Source organism: Rhinolophus ferrumequinum, chromosome 25 (assembly GCF_004115265.2).
Source record: "Rhinolophus ferrumequinum isolate MPI-CBG mRhiFer1 chromosome 25, mRhiFer1_v1.p, whole genome shotgun sequence".
Taxonomy (NCBI): domain Eukaryota; kingdom Metazoa; phylum Chordata; class Mammalia; order Chiroptera; family Rhinolophidae; genus Rhinolophus; species Rhinolophus ferrumequinum.
In genome coordinates, this window is record NC_046308.1 from 14265803 (window position 1) to 14291732 (window position 25930).

The following is a 25930-nucleotide window of genomic DNA, read 5'->3' on the forward strand; positions in this document are numbered from 1 at the left end:
GACCCCAGGCATCTGTGGACTTTTACACTCTTGACTTGTCATGAGCCTGAAGGTCCCCTTTTGGTTAACCACTTGCAATTTCTACCTGTTGGGGAACCCGGATATCAGCTGCCGAAGGCAGGAGTGGGCCGTCTTGCTCATGCCTGACCCCTCACACAGTGCGTGGCACATAGTACATGCTCAATAAATAGTTGACGGAAATATTTGGCTGGGGTCCCATGGACCGTGAAGCCAGAGTCCCTCACTAGCCACAGGCCTGGTCGCTTCATCTTAATATAGCTCTTGTTTTTGCTGCACACTGGGCTGCAGAAAAGCTCAGGAGGTGATTTAAAGAAGAGAGAAAAGCATGCTTTGAAATGCAAAAATGACTCTAGAGAAGGGTACGAATGTCTGCAATTTGCTCTGAAATATCAAAAGAAGATGGATTGACAGCCTGAGAAAGGGATGGACAGATGGACAGATCGACGGTAGAGCAAATAGAGCACAGGAGCGCGTCAATGGTAGCCTCCAGCGGTGGGTACTTGGGGGTTCGCTGTGAATAATTCAACTTTTTGGTGTTTGGAAGTTTTTCATAAAGTGTCAAGAAAGAATGACCCAGGAATAAAAGGCCAGCTGACTTTTGGAGATGAGGAAAAGAATTAAGTGGAAGAAGACGAAGAAAGACAGGCTGGGAGTGGGGTGGGGTGGGTGGGGGTGCCGTTTGCCAGCACCTCACATTCATGCTGTGGACAAACCGTAGGTCCAAGGACATGGGGTTCATTCAAGTGGCTTAGGGCGCTCTATCCATGGAGGGGGAGACCTCCGTGAAAGGCCAGAGGGCAGCTGCCTACCCCGGATTAGGACTGGCACAAACAGGGTGAGCTTCTCGATGAGGATCCGAATGATGACACTGGCTGAATTAGCCAGGGGAGGAGAGAGGGAGGGAGGAGTGCAGCCCCGTTTGGGCAGTGTCCTCACAGGTCACAACAGAACCCTTGCAAATGTTCAGGATTTGCAGGAAGGCACAGCAAGACTGGGTCTGAATCAGCCTGGGTGCTTAGTCCCAGCTGTGTGACCGTGGACAAGTCTGTTCATCTCTGAGCCGGGGCTTTGTAGCGTGCACCTCAGAGGCTCATGGGGATTGCGCAGGATGAGGCCAGGGCAGTGGCCAGTGGCCATCACCCTGAGCATTCAGTTTGGACCTGAGCTGCTCAGCAAGGTCTCCATCGAAACTCAGGGGTCTGATCCTTTCTCCCTTCCCTGGAGACCGGTGCTAAGTCCCCCGAAGAAAGAAAGTTGGCCTCACCAGGGAGGGAACTTTCAGTCGGTGGCCAAGGGGTTGAACTCAGCCTCGGTTGCCAGCAGCTTGTGTCCAGGTTTGCGATCAGGCTGAAAAGACTAAATACTCCCACCTGTAGCCTTTGGGCTACAACTCCATCCAATCCAAGCTCAGTCCTCCTGAGCCGGAGACTTGCTGTAAACCTCAGGTCTTGCAGGAGGATGGTGAGTTCTGGGGGCATCACCCAGGGAGGTGGCCTTTTATTCCTGATCCGCAGAATAAGTCAAGGCCAAAGTGCTTCCTTTAAAAAATAATTTATTCCACACATCTCCCGGCAGGTTCCTCCACCCACCATTCCTGGATAGCAGCTAGTCATCGACTGGACTTTCCCTCCAGAACCAAGGGGGCCTCCTACACCGGGGAAACATATTCGGTTCTCAAAGCAGCATGGACTCCCCCCGTCCCCCACTGGCCTTGGGATGGGACAAGGAATAATTCTTCTTTCTCCCGCACCCCGCCCTGCCCCCACACCACCACATTCACAAGCCAGGGCTGTCATTGGCTGATGGACAGACTGTTTTTTTCCGACTTCCTCAAGCAACTGGCTTGCGGGGGCTTCCCCGGGCAGCCTTGATGGCCCCTTCAGTGTCCTCCACATTGGCCAGGCGTAACGCTGGGCGTCCTCAGACAAACTGCCCATCACCACAGTGGGGGTGGCCAACTCCCCCCGTCGCTGGCACCCAGGTCCTGCCGCCGTGCAGCCTTCAGAGCTGGGTGCTGGTGTGCGTGTCAAAGGCCTCCCTGAGCAAATCAGTGTGGTCCTTGTGGTCAGTCCTTGGAAACCGACAGCTCTGCCCCTCGGGGCCAGATCCCACCACGGACATCAAGGCAACAGGTGAGAAACCGGTGGTGACTGGTAACCCCTCCAAGGGGCCACGGCAGTCACAGTGGTAACGCTCGGCAGCAGGTTGTGCTGTGAGTTTGGGGAGGGCTTTTTCTCCTGCTCTGTTTCTCAACAGAGCAGGAGGGTGCGTGCCAGGGAGGGTGGCCAGTCCTGCAGTCGGGGAGGGGCTAGTCTTTATTGTCCTCAGAGGGACAAGGCAGGCAGAGGGCTTGTGACACGCAGAAGAGATCTCCCAATGCCCTGGAACTGATGGCCAGGTAATTCTGCTCATTTTGCTTTCCCTCTCTCAAAAAGAGAATCTTTGCTGATGAGTGCTGAGCATGGCCTGCCAGGGGACATTCCTAGTGACTCACTAGGGGTCATCTGGGGAACAAAATACCATTTTATTCCCCTTATAAAAAAATCACTTGTGCTCCTTCCTGGATGACTTGATAGTCTCCAGATAGCATCATTACAAAAATGGGTTTCTTTTCCTTGTCTTGTCTCTATATTTCTTTTCCTGGCCTCTTTCTTCTGCTGACATATAGAAGATACTTACAATAAGAGCTGGTCTCCGAGTAAAAAAATAAAAGGTTGCATGATCTGATATAAAATGAGCCTAAAATGACACCTGGATCCCGTATGGTAGGGCCCGGAAAGGAAAAAGAAAGTGGGGCGTTTGGGTTCAATTCAATTCAGTGAGGCAGCAAAAACGTCTGAAGAGATAAAACAAAACAAACTTCCCGACAATGGAGAGGTTGCTGTCTGCCTGGAAGGGGCACGCCTGAGCCGTTCATTGAGACAGGAGTGAGGTGGGAGCCAGCAGTTCTGCAGAAATGCCCAGGAATTTTTTTTTTTTTTTTTGGAAAGCAAACCCCTAAGGTCCTGGTGAGGGCCTGTGGTCAGCAGGTCAGCGTGGTCTCTCTCGCCGGTGGTCCTGCAAGTGGCCGGGCGGGCGGGGTTCAGGTGGAGGCCTGGCTGTCCATGGTGGACAGGAGCTGAGTGACTTGGGCCCGCTCGGCCGGGCTGATATGCTGGCTCATGTACATTATGCAGTCCAGGGCCACCTCCGGGTTTTCCTGGACCAGGCTGCAGGGAACAGGATACAAGGGCTGTGGTCACTGCTGCCACTGAGTTCAGTGGGCCTGAGGGTGGCTCCAAGAGTCCCTGTGTGCAGGGCCATGTCACATTCCTGGGTGGGCAACAACCTGGAACGCCTGAATCTCTTCCTGCCACGGTCACCAAGGGGATGACGGTGCCATGGGGCAGGGGAGAACACGGCCGGGAGATGAGAGCACCTCAAGGAGCAACAGTGGACCCTACTGGTCACTAGCTTGTGACCTGAGACACGACACTTCCCCTAAACTTCAGCTTCATGCCTCAAAGGGGGTCCCATGTGATCTACCTTCCCCCAGGGGACCCCATAGGAACGGAGGGAGCAAATCCTCCAGGAAGACTGTTACCAAATGGGAGCCAGCAGCCTAAGGTCTGTTAGTTCAGAATACGGATTCTCTAAGCAAACAGGCCCTAACTGTGACCTTGAACAAGTCACCCTATATATTCCAACAAGGATCATGAATTGAAACCATTGCACACCCACCATATAGCACCCTCAGGGCTTTGTACCGGGAGAATGGGTATGGGGGAGTTTGGGTCTCTTTTCTGGGGGACAAGGCCCAGCACTGGGCTGTGGACCTCAGCCCGGGACCCTGCCACCGGGTGTGGTGGATTCCAGTGGCCGCTCTGGGGTCAGGTGGCCGGAGGCGAATCCTGTCTCCAGCACTTGCGGACGAGTCCAAGGGATGAGGAGGCAGGCGGGGCGGCCACTCACCCTCGGATGGTCTTGAGGACAGAGTCCCGTTTCAGGTACTTGATGTTCTCGTGGATGGGAGAACGTAGGCCGTCCCCCACCTGCCAGTGCTGCTCCAGCCACTGCACCACCGTCTGGTTGTTGTCCCACAGGTAGGCCTGGGGAGGAGACACAGGCTGCCTCAGAGAGGGACCCGCTGCCGGGTAAGTCCCACTCAGCTCCTCAAGGCACCCCCCCACCAGCCCTGTCTCTGGCCCAGGCCCACCTTGACGGCCCCCTCCGACTCCACGAACCAGCGGCGCAGCATGGACTGGATGTGCACGTAGCTCAGCTCACTGCTGACCTGCAGGATCTCCTGTTTGACCTGGGCCTCCAGCAGGAGGCGGCGCAGGCGCCAGTACAGGAAGGTGCGTGACGTCTTCCACTCCAGGATGTCCTGTGGACAGGGCCCGGGCCTGAGTCTCCAGAAAGAGCGGGAGGAGAGGCAGGACACTGCCTGCGGCTAAGCCCTGCGATCATTCCCATTTTACAGGCCAGGAAGTTAAGGCCTGAAGAGGTGCAGGCACCTGCTGGGGCAGTGGCAGAGCCAGGACCTCACCAGGACTCTAGACTGGCTTCCCAGAGGCATGGAGGGCTCAGGCCCCCTGGAAAGGAGCATGGGACACAGGAGTAGTAGGTGATTGTGGGATGGCCTCTTGGGGGCGGGGCGATAGGGCGGGGGTTGGGATGGTCAGTAGTGGGTGAACGCAGGTCAGGAACAGCGGTTCCCAAATCTAGCCCAGCGGTTGGAGACACATACAGAGGTCAGATGGGTGGTTCCCCAAACCTTGCTGCCTCTGGGAATTTCTTGGGGATTTGAAAAACAATACTGATGCCTTGCTCCCACCCCAGATATTTCTGATTCTGAATCACCTCTGGTGATTCTAACATGCAACATTCGAACCCAAATCTCTTCCATTTGTTGGAAACCAGGTAACTTTAGGATGGGCCGTTCGCACCCAGCCACGAGGCCGCAGGCTCTTACAGAAATGACGCCCTTCTCCAGCATCCTGCCGGGTGTATCATGGAGGTCGGCGAACTGCACCGCCACCTGGTGGTAGATGGGCAGCAGCAGGTCCTCCCGGGCCTTCAGCCGACCCTCCAGGTCCTTGCGGTCCTTGTCCGAGAGCTCGGACGTTCCTGTGGCAAAGGCACAAACCAGGGTTTGCAGGACGGGCCTGGCCCCAGGACAGCTCTGGGTTTGAACTCTGATAGCACCCCCAACTCAAGCTGTGCACCAGGCCTCAGAAATACACGCACAACGCCAGACGGCATTCCACATGCCTCTTTACATCTGCCCTTTATCAGACCCACTGTGATTGTCGGATACCATCCGTTACTATTTTTAGTACATATTGTGAAAGGTAAGAAGGGAATATTAAAAACAACTGTCTGACAATTAGGCCACTTTGATGAAACAGACAAATTCCTTAAAATACACAAACTACCAAAGCTCCCCCAAGAGGAAACAGATTACCTGACTAGTAGTCCTCTATATAGTAAGGAAAATGAATTTGTAGGAAGAAACCTCCTATTAGAGATTTAAAGGTATAATGATAATTCCAAATCAGCAAATAGAAGGAAACACTTCCTAACTAATTCTATGAGGTCAGCATCACTGTGACCAAAGAAATTAAACACACACACACACACACACAGAGTAATAAATCTTACGAACAGCACAGTTATAAAGACTGCCACCTAATATGCACTTTTAAAGAGAATTATTTCTAAGGCTACAAGTGAAACAAAGCTATCACTCAAACAAAATGATAAAATACTTCATGTCTGATTGGAAATTCTAAAGGGACACTATCAAAATTCTGACGTTCCTCATTGGCTCAAAATACTTGTTATATTTTGTGCGTGATGAAAAAAAAATTCACTAAGGCACTGTGTGCGTTTTGGAATGTTAAAAGGATTGATTTGTTATATGTGAACATTTAAAATATCTCAGTTTTTATAGCTGTGTTTTGGTATGTCCTCACTTTATTTTTAACATACTAGAAACCTCCAATAATGGAGTGGGCTGGGCCTCTCCTGACCTTTAAGGGGTGATGCATTTTGGACCCTCTCACCTAGCTGTTCCACAAGCTTCTTGTAAGTTGGATCGATCCTTTTCATGGCCTTTACCAGATCTTTCTTTCGGAACTTAATTTCCACTGTTCCCTCCGGCTCCAAAACACCCCCCCTGAAAAACAGAAACAGCAGGAGTGGGAGTGTATGAGGGGTTCCCCAGCAAGTGACAGCCAGCCAGGAGACACAGGAGTGGAGGCAAGAGAACCAGGAAATCTGGGTGTCAGTTCTCAGCTCATTCACTGACTCACTGTGTGACATTGGGCAAATCACTTCCCCTCTCTGGTCATCTGCTTTTCTACCCAGACAATGAGGGACTGAGCCAATTTTTAAAAATAAATTCTACCCTCCCATTTCCAACCCTCTCACTCACCCCTCAGCCTCCCTCTGCCCCCTTTCCTCTGATAGCTTGGGACAACTGAGGAATATTTTATGTAGCTCTGAGCTTCCTGGTGGCCAGAGTAAAAAGTTAACGGTGACCCTATTCGAGGCTGCTCATGTCCTGAGGCTTCCTGGAGGGCTGAACTCACCAGCCCCATGAGGGTCTAGGTACGCTGAAGGCAGGACAGGATTGGCTCATCTGCACCACTGCCTGGCACAATGCCTGGCACAATGTACCCTGCCTGGCACAATGCCTGGTCTACAGTAGGTGCTCAGTAAATATCCACTGAATTAATAAATGAATAAGGGAGTGGACAGAGGAATAGGGTGCCTATATTTTGGGGAGAATTATTCCTAAGGCCTTTATATCCTGCATAGCATGTAGCATAGTCTTCACTTGGAAGGTACTCAAACACCATTTTGCAAGTATTACTGTCATCATACTTTCTGTAAAAGTTCTTGGGATGAATTCCACCTCAAAGAAAAGTACCAAGGGTTCTCTCCGCAAAGAACGGGTATCCTCTCAGGAGCATTCATTTGGTTATCTGTTTGGCCAGTATTTCCCAACCACCCACTAGGAGTCAGGCCCTGGGTTATAAAAATGGATAAATGCAGCTTCTTCAGAAACTCACAGCTTTGGGAGCGACTCAGAGTCTAGTGTGAACTAGATGACTGGTCCTATATCCCTTTTCATCATGGCTGCCAGAAAGCTCAGGTGCTTTTAGTATCTCTTAATTTGATTGCAAACTTCCTTGGGAAGCGGGTATTAATTATGAAAGCAGACAATTCTTCCACCACCTCCATGCGTCAGCTGCTAGCTCCACTGAGAAAATCCAATTGGATACTGGACGCTAGTTTCAGATTGGTAAAACTTGAGGCTCTCCATCTTTCACAAACTCTGAACACCCCCATGACCCCCAGCCAGGGGCTCAAAAGTGAGGGGGCCTCAGGACTGGCAGTGAGAACAGGAAAAGGCTAAGCCAGGTTAAGGGCGACACACCCACCTGCTCTCTTTGTCCGCGTACAATTCTATGCACAGGGGGTTGATGGTGGAATCCACGACCACCCAGGAGCCGCCCCGGAGCTCAGCGTAGGGTGGGATATAGATGAGGACAGGCTGTTTGTACTGCTTGAGGCCATCCACGATGTAGGCTCCAAACTTCAGCACCTGGTCATACATGTCTGAAAAGCAAAGCAACGGCCCGGTGAGGTGACGTCAGGCCGCAGCACTCACCCACATGCAAAGCCCACAGCCTCCGTCGTTCTGGGGGTCCTGGGAGAGCGTGTTCAGCTGGGAGGCTTCATGGCGCCCTAGAAAGAGCACTGGGGTGAGAGTCAGGAGCCGGCCTGGCACAGATGGCTCTACCATCTGTTTTACCAAGAGGCAGCGAAATGTCCGTGTGACCTTGGACAAGTCACTAACCCTGCCTGGGCCTCAGTCTGAAAAAGGGACGCATAGAGAGCAACCGATCTCCGATTCCTTCCGGCTCTGACTCTGCCCCCTGCCCTGCCTGTTTCTAGCACACAGAATCACACAGTCCCTTCCCTCTTGCCCAGAGAGAGTAGGCCCTTATTTTCCACCAGGACAGTGCAGGTCTAGACACCCTACATGGTAACAATAATGTAATAATAGAATCAACCATAATCACACCGAAAGCTAGCGCCCCACGCCAGAGATTGGCTCATCGAATCCTTTCACTGGCCCTCTGAAACTGGCCTTATTCTTACCCCCTTCACAGGAGGGACACTGAGGCTCGGAGGGGTCACCGAGCTAGCAAGGATTCACAGCAGGTCTGCCCACCTCCCAGGCCGGCTCTTTCCTCAACACTCCACTGAGAGCCACTGTATCTCAAAACATTCTTAGGGATTTAAAAAGCACTCCCATGACAGTCAGGTCACTGAAGCTCATGGCAGCCCTCTGAGGAAGGAAGGACAGACACACATTCTCATCTTACCCAAGCAGGGGGCTGACTACCCAGGATACTTGGCAGGCTGTGGAGCCAGCCCTCCCTGCCCTGCCACTCATGATGTGACCTCCAACAAGTCACAATGGGAACCCTCAGTACTCATCTGTAAAATGGGCTGACGTTACCTGAACTGCTCCCATCCTCAGAGTTGTGTGGGGGTAATGGCTAAGATGACAATGGGTCTGCACACAGAAACACGGCATCACCACCCCAATGGGGCTGGCCTGGGTGCTGACCCTGTGGCTTCAGGGCACCCACCAGGGAGGCCACCTTACCCTTCATGCCACCGGAGAAACCCCTCCAGTTGGCAAAGATCATCAGGGGCAACTTCTCTCGGTTGAAATCCTTGATGACCTGGGCCGTCTTGTAGGCTGAGTCTGGGAACCACACCTGGCCCGCCTGCTGGGTGATCTGGAACACAGAGCCGGCTGGATGAGAATCCTCCGTGCAAGGGCGACCTTGGGACATGGGGCAACCTAACTGGTGTTGGCACCAACACCAGGGCCAGGGCTCACAGGGAGGGCCCAACACTGGTCTCTAAGGGCCCCGCTGGACTGTCCCACTGCAGCCCAGAAAGTCTATAAATGTTGCCCCATTTATAGCCTGAGGGGCGCCCAGGTAGTCGAGGCTACACTGAGTCAGGTCTTAGGAGCGCTCTCTGGCTTCTGAGCGCCTCCCAGTACATGGCGTGGCTCAACCTAGAAACAGCAACAGGGATGGGGGCAGGAGGTGGGATGATTCCTAGGGACCTTGGGTCATCCTCTGAGGAAGGAAGAAGATGGTGTGGAACACTGCATCCTGCAGAGAGTGCCGGAGAAACAGGCACCGAGTCCCCCACGGCCAGGACTCCCCTGAGTCTGAGCGACCCCAGGACCCACTGCTGTCGCTGAGCCGGCTGAAACAGCAGCCCTAGCCCCCTGGCCCCGTCACCTTGGCCTCGGAATCCAGGTTGGCGGGGTCCGCAGGCACCACCACCTCCACCGTCCGCGTCTCCACGGCAATCACTCCGACAGGGATTCCCCCCAGCCTGCAAGGCGGAGCACAGGTGAGCCGGGTGTGGGAGGCACCCCCTGGCAGATTCAGTGGCAGATGAGTCCACCCAGCCCCCGATGACATTCCACAGGTGTCTGGAGTGGGCACTAACGGTCAGGATGAGGGCACGCAGAGGACATGCTGTTGTCCCTCTGGCAGGGTGTTTTACTGGAGGGCAGAGCAGCAGCCCCAAGCAATGTGTGCCTTACAAGTTGGCAGGCTGGGAAGATCCTATTGGTGCCCGTATTGGGCCACAGCCATGATCGAGGGGGAGGGTCTGAAGCATCAGAGCCCACTAGAATTTTCCGTGATGACCACGTTCTCCACCTGCGCTGTCCAGCACAGTAGCCCCGAAATGCATGTGGCTACGGAGCACGTGACACGTGGCAAGTGCAACCGCGGAACTAATATGTGGTCCTCTTTCATTTTAATTCATTTAAATTTGAATCGTCACATGTGGCCAGCATCTACAACATTAGATAGCGCAGGTCTACACACCAAGTTGCCTCTAGGAAGGACTGAGTGACGCTGAGCCTGAAGGAGCTTCAGCGCAGGTGACGCCAAGACATCAGTAACTGTCACGACGGCTCCCGGCCACCCCGTGCCATGTGCGTTACTGGATTCCGCTCATTTAGTCACCTAACGACCCTACGTGGCAGGCGGGGACAGAGCAGTCTTCAAATAAAGGAGGGGCTTCCACATGGAAGGAGGAGACATCATCTCAGATTTTTTTTGTTTTGTTTTAATTGTTTTTAAAATAAAACGCTGTGGATTAGCAACTAAGCGCCAATACAAGGCTTAGTATTTTAATACATTTTGCTCAGGAGGTAAATAGTAACAACGACGATGACAGCCATAGCACTGCGACCACTGACAGAGCATTTATATTTTACGTGCTTAACGTATCACTTCTAATCATTGCAACCACCTTCTGGGGGTAGAATTATTTTACAGATTCCCCATTTTACAGATGAGGATATGGAGGCCCAGGGAGAGTAAGTGACAAGAGCGCGGGCATGACCTCAGGTCTGACTCCAGAACCTAGACTTGTAGCAAGTACACTGTGCCAGGAATCTGAGTGGTAAATTATGAGGGTGCTGCTTTGGGATCCAGAGGAGGAGGGACTTTGGGGCCACTAGCGCTGCCCAAAAAGATGACGTCTACATCGCGGAGGAGTGAACTGCTCGGCTCTGAAAGCATTCAAACAGTTAAGCCTTCCACCAGCTATGGTATACCCCAGGGGTCCAGCCTGTGACCCTCCTGAAGTGGAATTCAGGTTTAAGTGTCTGTAGTTTTCTGGTGAGAGCACCAGGGCTGGCTTCTGATTCCCAAAGGGGCCCAAGGCTCCCATGGCTAAACCGCCCTGTCCCAGGGGTAGATATGAGGGGCAAGGGTCCCAGCCCCCAGACAAATGTAGACTTTATGATGGTTCATCATCCAGAAAACCATCCCCCCAAATTCCTTTTTCCGAAAATCCTGGGGCCAAGAAGAAAGTGTCCCAGTGTCCAGTGAGGCCAGGTGGGTGGAGCCTGCCCTGCCCTCATGGTTACCTTGCTCGTCCCGTCACCACCGTCTGGGCCCAGGGCTCCAGGATTTCCCTGAAACTGCCCTGGTCGAAGAATCCACTCTGCCAGGATCCCTTCAGAGCTGTGGGAAGAAGGCAGAAGCCCAGGCTGAGGGGCCAGGTTGATGAGGGCCCCTGAGGTCCACCTGCTGAGGCAGACTGCCTCACAGTCTTAAGGACAGCCCGACCTTCACCCGACAGCCCGACCTTCACCAGACAGCCTGACCTTCACCTGACAGCCCGACCTTCACCTGACAGCCTAATTTTTTCCTGAAAAAACCACACAGATCTCAACCCTCTGCCAAACAAACAAAAAATCCAGGGATGAAAAAATACACCAAGTAAGCAATTCAGTTCACATAGAATATCTGACCATATCAATTTCCGTCAATGTCAAACACAAGGAGATCCCAATGACAAAGAGCTGATGGACACCTTCGGAGGGTGGGGTTTCAGGAAGGGACCCCCTGCTCCCCAAACTCATCCCTGACCCCTGACCTGCTGGCTGCAGCTTAATAACCATTTAACTTCCCACTTAACAGGAAAGAAAATCTTCAATTTCCCAGAGAGAGACAAACTATGTGACAATGTCAGCTGTAGCCATCCCTGGAGAGGAAACGGTGCCTTAAATCCACACCACGGTGTACATGACTGCGGTTTGGACAAGAGCAGCCAGGCAGGGGTCTCAGGTTGCAGGTGTGGGAGGCTGGGCACCTAGGAACCAAGCTGCTCCCTCACCTTCAGTGTCGGCCCGAGGACTGGCCTGATGAGGTGGCGAAAACTGCCAGTAAGAAGTTGGACATTGTTTTAATCAAGATAAAGCCAACCCCATGTTCCCAGGTGAGAAAGGCCAAGAGAAACGGAAGGAGGGGTAGGGAAGCAAGCCACGGGGCTTCTTTTGCTGGCAGAGAAAGCACACTCCCGACAGGCACCTCTCCTGCAACAAGATGAGCAGGCCGATTTCTAAAGGTGGCAGCATGTGAAATTCTAGACTCGGGATGATGGTAGCGCAGTAGCTCATCTTTCCTGTTCTGTTCTGGGTGCTCAGAATGTAATCATATACCTCCAGGGGACAAACTTGCTCCTTTGGGGGCAGGGGTGGGGGGGTGTGGGGCGGGGCGGGGGAGAGCGAGAGAGAGACTGTGCAAGGGCATGTGTTAACATGTGAGTGTGTGCACGCATGCGTGTGTGTGTATGCGTAAACGGCTAAGTTGCCTGTCCTAGGTACATGCACGCACAGTGAGCTCAGTTCCCCTGTGAAGGTTTAACCAAATAAAGAAAGAAAAAGGAGTGAGGGAGGGAGAGAAGAACAGTTTTTGCGACTCTTATGTGTCAGCCCTGGATTTTCCATCTATGTAACCACAACCTCCACTGCACTGTACCTCCATCCATCAGCTCCAGAGACTGGAGGCTGTTTCCGTCCCTTCTTGGTCAATTAGCTCAGGAAGAGCATAGGGTAAAATCTCAGTCCCTCCGCTCCCTCTGCATTTGACCTCACGTTCCCCCCTGGGGTGATCTGGCCAAACAGCAATGCTTCTACCTCAGTGCTCCTTCACCCCAGGCCCAGAAAAAGATGCGCGAGACCTAGGTCTCAGGCAAACACCTGAGGACTTACTTGGGTGAGGCCTTCCCGCAAGCATCCACCGGGGGTCATAGGGAGCTCTCGATGGCAGGAATTCAATTTCTCTGTCAATGGGGTCGGTGGGTGTGATGATAGGGACCATGCTGTGATTATCCTAGAAGAGAAAGCCAGATGTCCAACACAGTCTCCTGGGCTTGTCAACAACGCCCCTGATCTACTTATCCGACTTCTCGCCTCTGACTATGATTCTCCCTGGTTGTGCTGTGGAAGTCCACCGCCGACTAGCTAATGACTACGATTCTAAGTAGCATTTGGCGAGGGCCTACCAAGTGCTGGGCTGCAAACATCATTTCACTTAATCATCAGGATAACACCCTGGGGGAGGGGCTAATGTTATTCCCATTTCGCAGATGAGGCAACTAAGGCCGTTATTGCAAGGTCTCATTGATGCTGAGGAAGAAGCCAGGAATCAAATCCAGCCTGACTGCAAAGCTGGAGGATTCTCTGTAGTCCAATGTCACCTCATTTTTCCCTCCCATCTCCCACCCCCCCCCCCTTGGCAAACATCAGCTTGCGCTCTATGAGTCTGTTTCTATTTTGTTCTGTTTTTCTAGATTCCATATATAAGTGAAATCATCCGGTACTTGTGTTTCTCTGTGTGACGTATTTCACTTAGCATAATACCCTCAGGGTCTATCCATATTGTCACAAATGGTAAGATTTCATTTTTTTTAATGGCTGAGTAGTATTCCATTGTATGTATGGACCACGTCTTCTTTATCCATTCATCTATTGATGGACACCTAGGCTGCTTCCATATCTTGGCTATTACTAGTAAGTCTGCAATGAACATAAGGGTGTATGTATCTTTTCAAATGAATGTTTTTGTTTTCTTCAGATAAATACCCAGGAGTGGAATTGCTGGCTCATATGGCAGTCTTATTTGTAATTCTTTGAGAAGTCACTGTTTTCCATAGTGGCTGCACCAATTTGCAATCCCACCAACAGTGCACAAGGGTTCCCTTTTCTCTGCATCCTCACCAACACCTGTTGTTTGTTGATTTATTGATGATAGCCATTCTGACTGGTGTGAGGTGGTATCTCATTGTGGTTTTAATTTGCATTTCTCTGATGATTAGTGATGTTGAGCATCTTTTCATGTCTGTTGGCCATCTGTATGTCTGCTTCGGAGAAATATGTGTTCAGGTTCTCTGCCCATTTTTTAATTGGATTGTTGTTTTTTTTGGTGTTAAGTTGTGTAAGTTCCTTACATATTTTCGACATTAAGCCTTTATCCGATGTATCATTTGCTACAATGTTGCCTCTTCTCAGAAGAGGTAACACCACCCCTTCCTAAAGGATCAACAGACAGGATCCTATGATAGCATTAAAGAAAAAAATCCAAGGAGAGCTAGTACAGGACTGGGTGTCAGAGAGGGAAGGAGGGAGAGGTAAAAATGAATTGACCCAGTCACATCTGCAGCACTCCCTGCCCCCCACAGCCCACACCACCCAGCAAATGAACTTGGTGACAGTCTTCCAGGCTCTAAGCTGAGCAGGAGGGGGGAATACTGCACCTTTGGCATATAGGACAGCCACTCCAGGATGGTATAAACGCCCTCGAAGTCGTCCGGCACGGTGATGTGGGAGACACCATTGCAATGCATGATCTGCACGCCGCCCAGCTGGTTGTTGGATGTGTAAACCTCCCTGCCCAGGACCTGCGTGGACAAGGCATAGTTAGCAAGCTCTGTCCGGCTAGGGGCCCTTCTACCTGTTTGGAAGTCACCTCCCTCGGTGGTCCTCAACCTTGGCTGTGCCTTAGAATCACCTGGGAGCTTTCAAACATCTGGATGCCCAGGCTACACCCAGACCAATTATATCTGAATCTTTGGCAGTTTTTTTTCGTTTTTTTTTTTTTAATTTCCAGATAATTCCAACATGCAACCCAATTTGAGAATCAGTGACCCAGCTGATTACTTTGGTCATCTCAAAAGCAAAACTCGACCTGGTGTTTCTGATTCTGCACGTCTGCGGGGGGCCCGAGAATCTGCATTTCTAACAAGTTCCCAGGGGATGCTGATGCTGCCGGCCCAGAGCCCGGACTTTGAGGCCTCAGGGGGATTTTGGCAGACATTAAATTATGGAGACCTTACAGCAATGTGGAAAATGTTTTCATCGAATGAAAAAAGCAGACTCCCAAACTGCCCATTCACTAGGAGCCATGTAAAGACAGAAGATGAGCGGGAAATACACCCAAATGATAGCAGGAGCACTCTTTTCGGTCTTTTTCCAATATTCTGCAATGCGCCATGCCATTTTAATAATATTTTTTCATTTAATAACTTTTTAAAATTTAGTAATTAAAAAAGTTATAAATGTCAGTAATAGAGAATTCCACCAGAAGAGCCAAATGCTTTTTTTGCAGGGAGGGGAGTTCCTCAGAGGCCCAGATAATTGCAAATTGGAAAAAGTTTTTGTATCAGTAGGAATGAAACTGGTTTCATGTGGAGAAAAATCCCCCACCAGGGGACAACAGGAATGGTAAAATGACCCCGAGGTCTTCTCACGGTTACCTTGTTGAGAGCACCGGCTCCTGTCAAGATTATATGGGAGTTTTCCACCTGGATCACTCGCTGGCCCAGCCTCACCAAGTAGGCTCCGATCCCAAGAGCTCGGCAGGTCACCTGTGGACACAGGATCCCTCGTGAATTCCCAAGGGCGGTGTGCCCCGCCCCCCGCAGCGGGGTCGGAGGGGACCGCCCAGGAACCCGCTGGACATAAATGGAAGCTACACAAATGGACAGTGTGGCCACTGGCCACCTGATTCGGGGCCAAACAGCAGAGGCAAAGCCTGTCCTTCAGGCTCGCCTGACGTTGGCTTCCTATCTAGGAAGAACATGGTTAAACAAGAAGAGTGTTCTAGACAGAAAGCAGACACGAAATGTTCTGGTTCTTCTTGAGCTGGGTCATTCACGAGCCACTGCAGCCTCTCACACACACCAAAGGACGGCTAGGAGCGCACATGAAACTGGTGAAATCCACGTAAGGCCCGCACCGAGTTAAGAGTATTGTGTCAACATCACTGTCATGGTTTTGATAAAGTACTTGGTTGTGAAAGCCACTGTCACGGGGGAAGCTGGGTGAGCGGTACATGGGACCTCGCTACACTCGCTTGTAACTTCCAACGAGTCTGAAACTGTTTCAAAACACACACACACACACACACACACACACACACACAGATGGCACTTGAAAAACACAGCAGTTATGGGTGCTGACCACCCTCCCCACACAGTCAAAAATCCACATGTAACTTTTGACTCCCCCAAAACTTAACTGCTAATAGACTACTGTTCACCTGAAATCTATGTAACTTGACTAACAGTTGTCACCCCAATAAACTTTAACTTATAAAAAATTAAAAAGAAAATCCCACCCAGTTTCTAAAGTTGAGCTGCACCTGTGACCAGGTAGCCAAAACAAAAAGGGAAACCTAATCAATTACATCATTTGCATTGTCCATGAAGAGAGAATATACGAATCCTCAGGAAAAAAAAAAAAAAGACTACTGTTGACCTGAAGCCTTAATGATAACATAAACAATTAACACATATTTTACACGTTATATGTATCACATACTGTGTTCTTACAATAAAGGAAGTAGAGAAAAGAAAAATAATGCTATTAAGAAGATCATAAGGGAAACACATTTATGGTAGTTATTGAAAAAATCCACATATAAATGGACCCATGCAGTTCAAAACTGTGTTGTTCAAGGGTTGATTATATATAAAGATATATTTGTTATGTACATATATATAATACATATCTTTTGGAATATATAAAAATATGTACCTTTTTATACATTGCAAAATAAAGATATTTTTGAAATATATAAAAATACATATGTTTTTACGTACATATTTTTTTTATTTTGAAATATATACAAAATAAATATATATGTGACATGAGGAAAACAAACCTGAGGAAGACACTCAGCATTTTTCACCTCGGAAACTAGAGATCCAACACTGAATGCAAAAATAAGGCCTTGAATAATAGTTTACCATTATTACTACTACTACTAGTAGATTACTGTCACTACTACTACTAAAAAGAATATGTTTGGAAAGGTCAAGCGGGGACACACTCAACCAATACCACTACAAATCAGACAAAAGTTCATCTAAGTCCTCAATACCTTCTCAATAAGAGGAGAATGGACTCTGATTCGAGCAAACCAACTATCAGAAGATACTTGGGAGGTAACTGTTAAAACTGAATCCAAGCTGGGTTCGGAGGATATTAAAGAATCGCCCTTGCTGCTGCTGGGTGCACAGTAAGAGTACTGTGATTCTGTAAATTGGGGGAGGGAAAGTCGTTATCTAGTCAAGATCCACACTGTAGTATTTACACACAGAGAGACATGACAAGGGGTTTGCTTTCAAACATTACAAATCAGGGGCAGAGGGATTGACACAGGAATGGCTGCATGTTGATAACTATTGAAGCTGCACGGTGAACACGTGGGGCTCCTTATCAAGTCTCTTTACTTTTGTGACTATTTTAAAGTTTCTATAATAAAAGTTGAGACACTCAAAAAAAATAAATAAATAAAGCAAGAGGCGACTCACCAAGCTAATGGTGACGATCTCATCATAAGCCAGAGAGGACTCCCCAGCAATCATGCCTGAACCCCGCAGGTTCTCCACGCCCAGGCCATCCTCCTTCCCAATTATATCCGTGATGACATACCTTCAAGAACCAAACACAAGTTAAAGACAGATCTGGTGCGGAAATCTGAGGCTGATGCATTTCCCAAGGACCTGAGGCAGGAGGGGCAGGCAAGGCCGTAAAGCAGCCAGAGGTGAAATGAAAGCAGAGGTCTAGAACCCTCACTATTGGCCCTCATGTTTCTAGAGGAGCAAGTTCAGCATCAATAACTGTCATCCCTCCAACCAAAGACGTCTGCCTCCTTGGAGGCTGTCTTAATGGAATGCCACGCCCACCGTGCATTCCTCCGAAAGCAATCTAGAATAGCATCTGGTCTACAGAGAGAGGGGAGTATTCTTGGGAAGCCACTTAGTTCACAATCCATCAATCAAGATTCCATGGCCACATAAGTGTAAGAGACACTGTACAGCCTAACCTGTTGGAGAGTCCCAAGGTACTTCAATACATTAAAGGTTCTGAGAAGGCCTGCAGTAAAGATGCTTGTTAGGGATGTATCCTTTAACCGAGGGTTTCCTAAACCTGCTTGACTATGGAAATTTTTCCTCCCTCCTACATATCCCCAAGTAACATTCTGGAAAACTCAGCCTGGGAAATTCTGATTTAGTCAACCTTGCTAAAAGAAAACAACAACAACATTCCCTGGAAAAGGCAGCCGGTAGCCTTGACGTTCTCACAGAGGAGCCCCCTGCCCTGCCCATGCCTCGCCAAATCACAGCTGCATCAGTTTGGCTAGTTTGGTCATAAAAGGTGAGCCTGCAGCTCTGGGAATACCATGGGAATGCGATCTAATTCTCCCTGTGCCACGTGCTGTTTTTGTGAGCGGCATGGCTCACGTTGGGATGACAAAGATGGCTTCATCCTAGAGAAAGCCCCAGGTATGTAAGTCAGCAGTGCCCGGAAGCTCAGGGGGCCCATTGTACAGACACCACCGCCCACTTGAAAACACCACCAAAAGCCAGGACGCAAAGAGACAGATGCCTCAGTAGTAGCTGGAATTAATCACAGACAACATGAGGGGTGCCGCCGGCTAAGTCATTTACCTGGATTCTCCTTCTTCTTCGATGTGTTTACAATGGACAGAGTTCAGAGAGCTGATTCTGGTGTAGTCTTGCGGAGTCAGGTACAGGTATTTAAACCCCTTAAAAAAATACTCCAGTGAGGCTATGACTCCAGTTCCCTGTACTCAGACAGCTACTGTTTTTTTTTTTTTAAATGTCAATATTGTAAACAGGCGGATGTTAGTAACATGTTAACAATCTTTAATAACATGTTAACATGTCTGATGTTAATACCATGTCAGTAACAGCTATAAACTGAAGATCCGCTCTGTGCTAAGGACTTTCCACTCATCCTTACGACACAGCCTCACTTTTTTCCTGGGCTCTCAGATTCTGTTCCTCAATTACCTCTGCACCAGTGCTCCCCTAAAGAGCCTTTTCACGCTTTTTTCCTTATTGCAAGCACCCCCTCCCCCATTTTATTATATATCGTTTACGTACTGTGTGTGTGTGTGTGTGTCACATGAAAAGAGTAATTCTGTCCCCTTTGGGGAAGGCGGTATCGTCCCCTGGGAAATGCATGCTCCGGTTTTAAATAACGACTCTCCCCTGCATCTTCACATCACAAAATGTGTGCTTCTCTCTCATTCATTTTGCCTTTTATTGTAGCTGGTGTCTTTACATCTCCTGGACGTCTTTTAAGACCTCTCCGAGACCAGGGACGATATATTTTCCACTTTAGCATTCTTCAGTGTTTACTGCATTCAGAAGATGCTCAGTGTATAATACGTCACTGTTTATAAACGTTTTTCATTACTGTCGCCCTACGGAGCCTTTTTACACACTTGTTCCTAATCGCCATCCCCTCCCATGAAATTTTAACACCAACATACTGTATGCCTGTTTATGTACGGTATGGCTATCTGTGCTTTATATACAAAGAGAGTAATAAGATGCTTTCCGCCCCTCTCACGGGCGCTATCACCCCCACTGAAAATACGTCAGCTGAGCAGAATCACGCCGCCGCACTCGCTTCATGACGTACTTTGTGGGGATCTTCTGGGTCCACCCAAGCCACCTGGAACATGTGTTTGATTTCCTCTGCAAGGCCGATCCGGGCCCCGCTGTTGGCTGCGAGGTAGATTTTGGGGATGCCCTCTGCCCGGGCCATCTCGGATGCCCGCAGGTACAGAAGGTCTTCTCCCAGGCCAAAGGATCCGATGCTAAAGGTGATGTCGTTGCTGATGACGATCACATCTCGACCTTCCGGATACTCTCGGGTCTTAAGCCTCATTTTGAAGGCCACCATGCCCACCTGGTGACAAGACAAATGCACCAGGAAAACGGGTTTGTGTTTTCAGGGGGTAATATTTTGAAAGGGTGATTCCCGCCAGGGACGGGGCTCTGCTGAGTTCTTACCTCATTTCCTCCAGGAAGTCGGTTCATCTCTACCAGCTGGCCCTGAGGGTCCAGCACCAGTTCAGTGTATGTCAGGATGTCTTTGGGGTACTTCTCTGGGGAGCCCCACAGTTTAAAGAGAGCCTGGGGGAAAAGGGGAAGAAAGAGAAAAACCTGAAGTCATCAGTAAGGAGGCATGTTTTCTAGTTCTTTCTCTTTTAATTATGAACTATTTAAAGCACACAAAGAAACATGCAGAATAATAAATATCTGAGCATTCATCTCAGGGTTTTGTCATAATTTTTCCTTACTAAAGATTTTTTTTTAAAGAAGTAAGAAAAATGATTGGATGCATTTTTATACACTAATAATGAATTATCAGATGATAAATTAAGAAAACAATCCCATTGGGGTGGCCCGTTAGTTCAGTTGGTTCAAGCGTGGTGCTCATAACACCAAGGTAGCTGGTTCGATCCCTGCGTGGGCCACTGTGAGCTGAACCCTCCTTACAAAAGAAAAAAAGAAAAAAAGAAAACAATCCCATTCACAACTGCATCAAAAAAAATACCTACAAATAAATTTAACCAAGGAGGTAAAAGACTTGTACTCAGAAAATTATAAGACATTGGAGAAAGAAATTAAAGAAGATACAAATAAATGGACGCATATACAATGCTCATGAAGAATTACCATCATTAAAATGTTCATACTACCCAAAGCAATCTATAGATTCAATGCAGACCCTATCAAAATACCAATGGCATTTTTCATAGAACTAGAACAAATAATCTTAAAATTTATATGGAACCACAAAAAACCCTGAATAACTACAGCAATCTTGAGAAAAAAAGAACAAAATTGGAGCTACTGTATCATGCTACCTGATATCAAACTATACTACAAGGCCACAGTAATCAAAACAGCATGGTACTGGCATAAAAAGAGACACAAAGATCAACGGAACAGAATAGAGAGCCCAGAATTAAACCCACTCCTATATGGTCATTTAATCTATACCAAAGGAGGCAAGAACCATTTATTGAATAAATGGTGCTGGGAAAACTGGCATGTAGAAAAAATAAAGCTGGACCACCTTCTTATGCCATATGCAAGAATAAACTCAAAACGGATTAAAGACTTAAATGTAAGACCTGAAACCATAAAACTCCTAAAAGAAATATAGACAGTAAACTCTGACATTGCTCGTAGAGATATTTTTTCTGTTTTCTCCCCTCAAGCAAGGGAAACAAAAAATAAATATATAAACAAACGGGACCACATCAAACTAAAAAGATTTTGCACAGCAAAGGAAACCATCAACAAAATGAAAAGACAACATACTGAATGGGAAAAGATATTTTCTAGTGATACATTTGATAAGGGGTTAATACCCTAAATTTATTTTAAAAACTTATACAAAAAACCAAACAATTCAATTAAAAAATGGGCAGAGGGCCTGAATAGACATTTCCCCAAAGAGGACATACAGATGGGCCCATAGACATATAAAAAGATGCTCCATTGTCACTAATCATCAGAGAAATGCAAATTAAAGCCACAAGGAGGTATCACCTCATACCTGTCAGAATGACCATCATCAATAAATCAACAAACAATTGTTGGTGAGGATGTGGAGAAAAGGGAACCTTTGCACACTGTTGGTGGGACTGCAAACTGGTGTAGCCACTATGGAAAACAGTATGGGGGTTCCTCAAAAAATTAAAACAGAACTGTCTTATGATCCAGCAATTCCACTTCTGGGTATATATCTGAATAAAAACAAAAACACTAATTCAAAATGATATATGTATCCCTATGTTCATTGCAGCATTACTCACAAGAGCTAAGATATGGAAGCAACCCAAGTGCCCATCAATAATAGATGATTGGATAAAGAAGAGGTGGTACATATATACAATGGAATATTACTCAGCCATAAAAAGGAATGAAACTTTACCATTTGCAACAACATGGATGGACCTGGAGGATATTACGCTAAGTGAAATAAGTCAGACTGAGAAAGACAAATACCATATGATCTCACTTATATGTGGAATCTAAAGAACAACAAAAAGACCAAAAAAGAAACAGACTCATAGAGAAAGAGAACTGATGGTTGCCAGAAGAGAGTGGGGTTGGGGAGCTGTGTGAAAAAGGTGAAGGGATTAAGAAGTACAAAGTGGTAGCACACAATAGTCACAGGATGTAAAGTACAGCATAGGGAATATAGTCAGTAATGTTGCAGGTGGGTAGTAGACTCATTGGGGGATCACCGCATAAATTATATAAATGTCTAACTATTGTGCTGTGAATGAATGAATGAACGAACTTCTAGACAGGCTAAATGTTCTATAAAAAAATAAATAAAAATAATATAAAACAATAAAAACAATAAGAAAAACGTGGTTGAAGCCTGCAGTGTACCCCTCCGCATCCCGTCCCTGTCCCTCATCCCCCCTTTCCCCAAGATAATCATTATCCTGAATTTAGTTATCTACTAGTCACTTGATGCATGTATGTTTTCATTTCATCAGGTATGCATACATTTAAAACATGTAGTATTATTTTGAATGACTTAAGTTTTAAATAAGTACATCGCACTGGACACGTTCTTCTGTAACTTGCTTTTTCAACTCCCTGATGTGTTTGGGAGATGTACCCCTATTAATTTAGCTCTGGTTTCTTCACTTTCCATGCTATTCAGTCTTCCATAGTATGACTATATCACAATTTATGTATTCGTAACTCTTTTTAGGAACATTTAGGTTGCTTCCAATTCTACAGTATTACCATTAATGGAGAAATGAACATTCTTTTTTTTTAAACTTTTATTTATTTGTAATTTTCCAGGACCCATCCGCTCCAAGTCAAGTAGTTGTTTCAATCTAGTTGTGGAGGGCGCAGCTCACAGTGGCCCATGTGGGGATCGAACCGGCAACCTTATTGTTAAGAGCACCACGCTCTAACCAACTGAGCTAACCCGCTGCCCCGAAATGAGCATTCTTATGGTCTCTTCTTATAAACACAAATGAGAGTTTCACCAGCTATATACCTAGGAGTGCAACCGACGGGCCATAGGGTTTGTGAAACTTCAACTTTACTTGGTATTATCAAATTGCTCTTGAATATTTTGAAACCCTTTAGTCACAGTAAGACTGTATGTCACAGTACTGTAAAGTCACAGTAAGACTGTATAAGTCACAGTTACTGTATAGTCACAGTAAGACTGTATAAGAACTCCTTTGTTCCACATACTTGCCAATATTTAGTTTTGTCAAATATTTTAACATTACACTTACCATCTGCTGTGTGTGAAATTATATTTTCGTATTGATTTGTACTTCACTGATTATTAGTGAGGTGAGCACCTTTAAATGTTTATTGAGTTTCTTTTTTGCCAATTTCCTGTTTATAATTTCTGCTCATGTTTTTTATAATTTTGCTTGTTTTCTTCTAATTGATTTATAAGCGTTCCGTAGATAATATAGTTCTAATCCCTTGCTGGTAATACGCATTGAAATATATTCTCCCAGTCTGGGGCTTGTCTTTTCTCTAAGCTTTTAACCAACTGCAAGTGGCTTTACACCCTCTTGAAATTTTTTGTTTTTGTATACTAAATGATGTAGAAATCAAAATTTACTTTTTTCAGTTAGATAAGACGTTTCCTTGTACCTTTTAGTTAAGTTTATTCTCTTGACCCACAATCCCACCTCTGTATTCTGTCAAGGTTCTATTCATGAGTGGGTCTGATTCTAGGCTCTAGCCTGTTCCATTGGTCTATTTGTCTAGTTCCATTACAATCATAGAACATTGTAATATGTACTACTGCTTTAAAGTAAGTAGTAACATCTGCTAAGATGAGTCCCCTTGACTTTTTCAAAATTATTTTTGCTATTCATGGGCTTTTGGTTTTCCATATGAAATTTTAGTTTTCACCAAAGAACTCTGGAATTTTATTGAATATATTCATTTGGGCTGAACTAATAGTTTTACAATATTGAATCTTCCCATCATTCCTTCATGACATATCTATCTCCCCATTTATTTAGGTTGAAAGTATTTCAACAAAGTTTTAAAATTTCTTCCATAAAGGTCGTGTATGTTTTTTATTTGATTTATTCCTAGGTAATCTCATAGTTGAACTTAATATTGTTTCAGTGTCCTTTTTTTTTTTTCCTAATTTCATTTTACAATTACTGCTGGTCTATGAGAATGCAATGAAGTTTTGTATATTGATCTTGTATCTAGCAATCTTCCTGTATCGTCTAACTGTATAGATTCTCCTGGATTTCTTATATAGATATTTGTATCATCTACAAAAAACACCATTCTGCTTTTTTCTTTCTAGTCTTTATACCTTTTATTTCTTTTCCTAATCTTATTGCATGGGCCAGGAACTCCGGTAAAAAATGTTGAATACAATTGGGGATAAAAGCTAATTCTGTCTTGTACCTGTCTTTAAAGAGAATACTTCCAACATTTTACCATTAGGTTTTATTAATTTTAGGTTGCTATCTTTTATCAAGATAAATTCCCTTCTATTCCTCGTTTATTAAAAGTTTTTATTATGAACAGATGCTGTCTTGTCAAATACTTTTTTTTTTTTTAAGATTTTATTGGGGAAGGGGAACAGAACTTTTATTAGAGAACAGTGTGTACTTCCAGGACTTTTCCCAGTCAAGTTGTTGTCCTTTCAGTCTTAGTTGTGGAGGGCGCAGCTCAGCTCCAGGTCCAGTTGCTGTTGTTAGTTGCAGGGGGCACAGCCCACCATCCCTTGCGGGAGTCGAACTGGCAACCTTGTGGTTGAGAGCCTCCGCTCCAACCAACTGAGCCATCTGGCCAACCGGAAGCTGAGCGGCAGCTCATTGACTTCATTCTAGTTGCGAGGACGCAGCTCGCTGGCCCATGTGGGAATCGAACTGGCAGCCCCGTTGCCCAGAGCTCGCGCTCTAACCAACAGAGCCACCCGTCCACCCCGACTTTTTTTATACCTATTGAAAAATTTAAGTTTTTTCTTAATCTATTACTATGGTAAATTATATGAACAGTCTTCCTAATATCAAATCACATAAGCAGTCATAAGATAAACTTTTTTAAAAACCCATTACTGGATTTTATTTCTAATATTTTATTTATAATTTTTGTGTCATTCATAACTGAGATAACAAATTTCCCTTCTCCTAATGTTCTTATCTGGGATTAATATTAAGCTAATAATAACCTCATATAATGAATTAAGAAGCATTCTTTTTTCTTTTCCTACTCTCTAAACAACTTGTATACAAAGGGGTTATCTATTTTTTGAAGGTTTGATAGAAATTGTAAAACCATCTGGGCCCAATTTTAGTGAATAGATTTTTTAAACGATTAATTCAATTTCTTTAATGTTTGTAACCTAGTTAGATTTTCTATTTCTTCTTCAGTCAGTTTTGATAAACATACATTTTTCTTGGAAATTTTCCATTTCTTCTAAGTTTTCAAATTTATGAGTTGTCTGAAGTCTTGTTTCCTTATCTAAAAGAAAGGGGATGGATTTGCTTCTGATTTGTCCGTTTCTTATCCTATGGCCCTTGAGCTCAGAGGTAACAGGAATATAGACAATGATATTTTTAATCTTTAAAGTTTCCATTGAAGCATCTACTGAATACTTCATATATCTTCCTCAAAACAATCCTGTGAGGAAGGGACTACCATTATCCTCATTTTACAAAGGAGGAACCTGAAGCCCAGAGAGGTAAAGGAACTTGCCCAGAGACACACAGGAGGCAAAGGACAGATGCAGGGTTCAAGATCAGACCTGAGTGAATTTCAGTATCATCTGTTCTGACTATCCTGTGGCCCCTCTGCCTGACATGAACTGATGCTTTCCTGCCTACAGTGTATGGTCCATGACTTCAGTGTCATGAACGTCACTCACAAAGCAATAGAGAGGATGTAACAGACACCTACGTCCCTAATGCCAGTGTGTTCAGTCTCCTTGAAAGGCTCTAGTATGTAAGAAAAATAGCCAGAGGCATAGAAAAAAAAATAGTTGAAGGAAACTAAAATGTTATTACAGTCGTCAATGGTGGACGGATTACATATGGGTGAAATTTTACTGATTCCTATTTTTCTGTATTTCCCAATGTCTACTTTTTAATTGGAAAAACACGACAAAATGTTATTTTTTTTTTAAAGTAGACTAACAATTCCTCAAAGGCAGTGA

At 46.5% G+C, this 25930-nt stretch overlaps 1 protein-coding gene across 12 annotated transcripts in view; it reads right to left on the bottom strand.

The window, feature by feature from the left end:
* Nucleotides 1-1560: 1560 nt before the first annotated feature.
* The window catches only part of ACACB (acetyl-CoA carboxylase beta), a 110389-nt gene continuing 86019 nt past the window's right edge, over nt 1561-25930 (bottom strand). For all 12 annotated transcript variants that reach the window (XM_033097297.1, XM_033097295.1, XM_033097296.1 and 9 more), the window contains 16 exons: nt 19747-19869; nt 19373-19642; nt 18370-18467; nt 17230-17350; nt 15169-15279; nt 14170-14313; nt 12626-12746; nt 10997-11093; nt 9345-9441; nt 8690-8825; nt 7452-7629; nt 6069-6181; nt 4976-5130; nt 4217-4387; nt 3973-4109; nt 1561-3230 (listed from right to left, as the gene is read on the bottom strand). In XM_033097297.1, coding sequence (XP_032953188.1) covers nt 3104-3230; nt 3973-4109; nt 4217-4387; nt 4976-5130; nt 6069-6181; nt 7452-7629; nt 8690-8825; nt 9345-9441; nt 10997-11093; nt 12626-12746; nt 14170-14313; nt 15169-15279; nt 17230-17350; nt 18370-18467; nt 19373-19642; nt 19747-19869 — 2199 coding nt within the window. In that variant the 3' untranslated portion in view covers nt 1561-3103. The remainder of the gene's footprint in view (nt 3231-3972; nt 4110-4216; nt 4388-4975; nt 5131-6068; nt 6182-7451; nt 7630-8689; nt 8826-9344; nt 9442-10996; nt 11094-12625; nt 12747-14169; nt 14314-15168; nt 15280-17229; nt 17351-18369; nt 18468-19372; nt 19643-19746; nt 19870-25930) is intronic.